The 5,283-nt window shown below is 37.9% G+C and overlaps 1 protein-coding gene across 1 annotated transcript; it reads right to left on the bottom strand.

Annotated features, from left to right (window-relative positions):
- Positions 1-1,626: 1,626 nt before the first annotated feature.
- LOC133290391 (formin-like protein 4) lies at positions 1,627-4,241 on the bottom strand. Its single transcript, XM_061488459.1, has 3 exons — positions 4,147-4,241; positions 2,949-4,103; positions 1,627-2,839 (listed from the first exon to the last, which is right to left on the bottom strand). The coding sequence occupies exons 1-3, from the start codon at positions 4,239-4,241 to the stop codon at positions 1,627-1,629; spliced, it is 2,463 nt and encodes an 820-aa protein (XP_061344443.1).
- Positions 4,242-5,283: the final 1,042 nt, after the last annotated feature.

The following is a 5,283-nucleotide window of genomic DNA, read 5'->3' as shown; positions in this document are numbered from 1 at the left end:
CTGTGACGTAAGAAATGCATTTATTTCTTTTAATTGGTTGCATGTTTCCATTCTATGTGTACTAATACGGTTTCTAATGTGTTGGAAACCATATCCCTAAGAAGAAGCTATGGTGATATGCACCCAATCGGTGTATCTTGTTGGGTACATTCATACTTCATCTCCCCATTCATTAATTGTCATGTAGGGAAACATGAAGTTTTACGAATCATGCGTTACATTATCTGTAATATGCACTGTACATGGAACCTTTTTATTTACTTTTTGGGTTGGGATCTAGGGAGGTCCTGTTTGACCAAGGAGGGAATCGAAAACGGTGATGTCGAGGGATAGTACTTGTATACATAACTGCAGTCCCAATGCAATTTTTCAGGCAAATGGTACCTACACAAGCAACAACTCTTGCACTTTGCACAATTGTTAAGATAGTTCGATCTGAGTTTTATGTGTCTTGATCTTGATTTTTTTTTTTAGACCAAATACCTTTTTCGATCCTCAACAAATTTTACGATATCTGATTTAGTCCCTAGTAAATAAAAAGACTATCCGTGGTCCTTTAGAAATTCAAAGTGGATTGTGGGTCTATTTTAGTCCTTTTGAGGACTAATGTGGGTCTTTTTCAATTATTGAGGGATCACGATTTCAATTAAATGAGTACATTTTGAATTTCTTAGGATCACGAATAGCCTTTTTATTTGTTAGAGACTAAAGTGAGTATCGTGAAATTTGCTGAGGACCAAAAATGATATTTACTCTCTTTTTTTATTTTGGTTCAACTTAAAGGAGTTATCCATTGCATTGCGCGGACTTAAAGAGGAATAGAGTTTGGTTAAACTTCAATCATATTAATTTGAAAAAAAGAGAGTATATTAGCATCTCGTTTGAAAAAAAAAAGGATAAAAAATTAAAATAGAAATAAAATAATCATTACTAGTTAGGGAGTATATGTACGTAAAAAATGCGCAGTTCAGAGAATTGGTAGCAAATCTGATTCCTTATCTTGACGAATAAATTCACATTGTTGATGACATCATTTCCATTAGCTGATTAAGTCAATTCTTTTTTGCATTTGACTTGCTCCCCCAGTGACATATGAGCTATGCCAAGTCAGTTTCTTTGGCTTCTTATCCGAAAAATAAAATAAAACAATAAATTCATATGTCAAAAATTTACAAATTACGAGAGTATGTACAACAGAAAATCAGGAAGAGACCACTAAGTTCTGCTTGATACTAAAAGAATCCAACAAATGATATACACCACGTGAGGAGCTATAGTTCTTTATACATTGAAACATACATTTAGACATTTAACATCGGAAAAATAGTAATACCCCCATAAAGATAGTTTCATTCAGCTTCTGAATTGTAAAAGCACAGCTTCCTTTCACACTATCTCTTTAACATCCAATGGTTAGTAGCACTAGTCTTTGAGTTACAGGCAATTCACAAACTCTCTATTGCGATGTCACCTTAGTTTGTGTCCTGCTATCAATACTTTGAATGAAACAACAAAACTCCAATAATTCAAAACTCTAGCCCCTTCACTCAATAGCATAAGTTTAATCACTTTGGCAATGATATGTTCCACCAGTTTGAAAATCCCAGGACACATTTTTGCTGATGATTAGCCAGAAGTTGCATTGGGAGTCTTCCTCTTCTGCATGTTACGCGCAATCTCAATGCAAGTTTGATCAACCATTCCCAGAAAATCCTTGACTATGACAAATAGTTGAAGATTTTGTTCTGCAGTGCCTTTTGAAGCTCCTCCTTGATAATATTGTGTTGTTCTATTGATAAGCTGCAATACCATTGTTTGTTTTTCCCTCACTAATTTCAATTCTTCCTCAGCATTTCTGAGAAACTGGTCCATTTCTTTTACAAAAGATCCTTCTCCACCATTTCCACACCGCGAAACAAGCTCATGAATTTCACCTAGCCGGGTTAAGAGGACTGAGATTGAACCAACTAAACTGTTATAATCTATATGTGCTGCTTTCTTAACATTGGAGAACTCAGAACTGATCCCTCCAACAAGGGGTAATCCTAGAGTTGTATATTCCCTTTCTCTTTGTTCATTTGAGGTGGCACTGTTCTCATGGTTTCCACTGCTGTTGCTGCTTCTGCTGCTACTACGGCTCAGGCTACTATTGCGGTTAAGAACAACACGTTTTCCTTCAGAGCGGACTACTTCTTCAACCACAAAGTGAAGTAAAGTTGTTTTTCCATTGGTGCTCTTCACATCAGAGAGCTTTCTTAGAGAAGCCAAGTTGAAAGCTTGAGCATTACCTCTAGTAGTTCCTGCATTCATTCGATTTCCTGCCTTAAGCACTGCTTCAAGAAGCTTCACAAAGAGTCCCTGGCTTTTAAGCTCCTTACACCCCAGTTCAAGGGTCTGCAGAGATTCCTTGATTTCTAGAATCTCGGAGTCATAGTTAAACCTGAATAGCATGGCATTTAAGCGCTTAAAGGCTGAAGGAACAGCTTTGAGGATGTGATATAAGAAAGATTCAGCTGCAGCAAGGCTTGCCGGGTCTCCTTTGTATTCAAGGATAAGAGATTGCTCTTCTTCTGTTGGTGAAACTCTAGATAGCTTCTCAAGGGTATCTGCATTGAGGCCTTTACCATCAATGAGTGCATCAAGAATTTCACCTTGTGAGACTGCAAGAGATTTCAAAACTATAGAAATGTTCTGTGATTTTCTAGGGTCAAGAAGGAAACTTTTTGTTGATGGAGCTGAGGCATCGCGGCTTGGACTTGTTGATTGACTCTTTCCTTTGGGGGATCTTCGGTTGGTCGCGACAGAGCCGAAGAGAGCTTCCATAAGATCTTGGTCAACCCTGAAGAATTGTATTCAAAGACATGAATTAATGACTAGATTTGATGTAAGACTTATTATTCTTCGATTGGTGAATACTGATTTTACAAAATTTATATGGTTAGGATTACCTGAAAGAGCCACGATCAACTTTGTCCCAAACCATGGAGTGATCAGCATTAGTATTCACCTTATCCCAATGCAAAGGCTTGAGCTTCACTTGATCATTGTTGGTTTCGGTCATGCCTTTCCCTGAAGAGTTTCTTTGCTTGCTGTGGGAGATAGCTGGCATTTCAATGGGGGCAGGTGATGATTTTGATGATGACTTCAAATTACCTGCCTTCAGTGGAGGAGGAGGTGGTGGCACTGGACTCTTTCTAGCTGAGAGTGGAGGAGGGGCAGGTGGTGCTGCTGGAATCTTTCTATCTGGCAATGGGGGAGGAAGAGGTGATGGTGTAGGGTTATTCACTTTTGGAATTGCTGAAAAAGAAATGGAGGATGGTGTTGATGGTGATGATGGAGGGGGTGGAGTGGATGGTTGAGTTGGAGAATCTGGTTTATGAACACCCTTGATAGCAACCCCAACTGATGCAGAAGGAGGAGGGGCAGTTCTTGTAATTCTATATGGCTCATCCTCTTCCGGAGTTATGTGGGAAGTTGAAGATTTCCCTCTAAGAAGAGGAGTTTCTTGTATAGACTTGGATTTTTTCACTTGATTTCCTTCATGGCTATCTTCTTCTTCTTCTTCTTCTTTGTTTTTGGGACTATGCAAGACCTCCTTATAAAGATCCTTGTTGGAGTTTTTCCCTTCAAGTTTTCTCCAATAAATCACATCCAAACCATCCTCATCAACAATCATTCCCCTAACATTTCCATCAATACGCTCAAACGGATTTCCCTGAGGCACAACACGCCTATCTCCAGCAGAAGCAGTGTTAGTTATCTCCTTTTTCCTTCTTGCTCTTAAGCACCTTTGAACTAAAATGAAAATTAAACCACAAACAACTATAGTGCTTGCTGCAGTTGCAGCTACAGCCTTTGCTATCTTACCCTTTGATGAAGAACTACTTGATGCTGCCACTGGTCCTGGGGCATGATTTTGTGTTGGTGGTGATGGGGGTGGGGATGAAGTTTCAATTGGATAAAAAGTTTCAATGTTCTGAGGAGAACTAGTCTGGCAATGACAGGTTGGTATTGAAAAAATGTGTAAAACAAAAACAAGGCTCAAAAGAAGCCATGATTGAAGCATCATGTTCAAAGCCATGAAAGTAGAGGAAATGAGGTTTCTGAAAACAAATGTGCTGTTCTACTTTTTCTGCTCATTGATACCTGCAAGTTTTGTCCTTCTTTGTCTTATGCAAATTGGTTTTGTTTGCTGACAGTTTCAAAAGTGTGGAAGCGGTTAATTCTTGTTGACCTTCCATGGTGTTAAGTAGATCATGCAGATAGGGATGATTTGGTACTTTCATAGAAAGAGTTGGTGTTGGTTTGAGTCATAGATTGACACACAATGCAGCTGTGTCGAAAGGGACTTGGTTTACTTTGTCAAACATAAAACGAAGGGACACATGTGTAGTGGTGCTATAATGATTCAAAAGGTTATTTTGGCCATAAACTTGTGGTACAGTCTTCGGAGTTTTGACTTTGTTGTTTGTCTCTACAACTTAAAAAAACCAACAACTCCTCTTAAACTAAAGATTATGAAGGTTTAAAATAAGAAGAATGGGAACCAATTCCATTGTAGAGGTTCTTAGCTCAAGGAATTGGTTGTGCCTTAATAGTCCTGGTAGGGTCATCTAGAGTATTCAATGTTGTGAATTGAGTAAAGTGGCTCACCAAATTGGTTTTTTAGTTAGGAGAATGCAATGGCCCAACTAAAAGCTACTTTTCCCATTTCTACTTGCTATTGATTACATGTTTTTTCCCTTGGATTCTGTTCTTTACCACGCGGAGATAATCTAATGCTACAGTAACTTCCAAGATCTCTCTCACTATTTTGTTTGTTTACTTCTTTACATTATGTGAATTTTTTTGAGAATGTAGGTCTAACATTTTACATAAAAATATCTTTAACCTAATATAATGAATATAAAATAGCTAGTTTTATGTATTGTTTTTTAAAAATGATCAAATTAACATGGGAAAGGGTTTTTTTTTTACTCCATAATAGAATAATAAGTTTTACTATTCAATTTTTTATTTTTTTTGGTATAACCTCGAGGGTATCCTCATTCAACCTCCTCTGCTCACTTTGTTCTCGGAGTACGGTCCGAAGGCTACCCCTCATTAGAACAACGGGTGCATTAAGCTTCGCTATCGGAGGAAGGATGAGACTAATCCTCCCTGATCCAATCTAACTCTTGGAAGCTCAGTTGCCGATTGAACTACCCTTGAGGGTTCATTTTACTATTCATTAATTAATTGTTGATCTCGGTGCATCTAATTATTATAATTTATTAAATTATA

This window comes from Gastrolobium bilobum, unplaced genomic scaffold (assembly GCF_033153095.1).
Source record: "Gastrolobium bilobum isolate Gb01-03AN ecotype WA unplaced genomic scaffold, APGP_CSIRO_Gbil_v1 utg69532, whole genome shotgun sequence".
Lineage (NCBI taxonomy): Eukaryota > Viridiplantae > Streptophyta > Magnoliopsida > Fabales > Fabaceae > Gastrolobium > Gastrolobium bilobum.
Note: the sequence above shows the minus strand (reverse complement) of the source record. Positions and strands in the feature narration are given on the sequence as shown.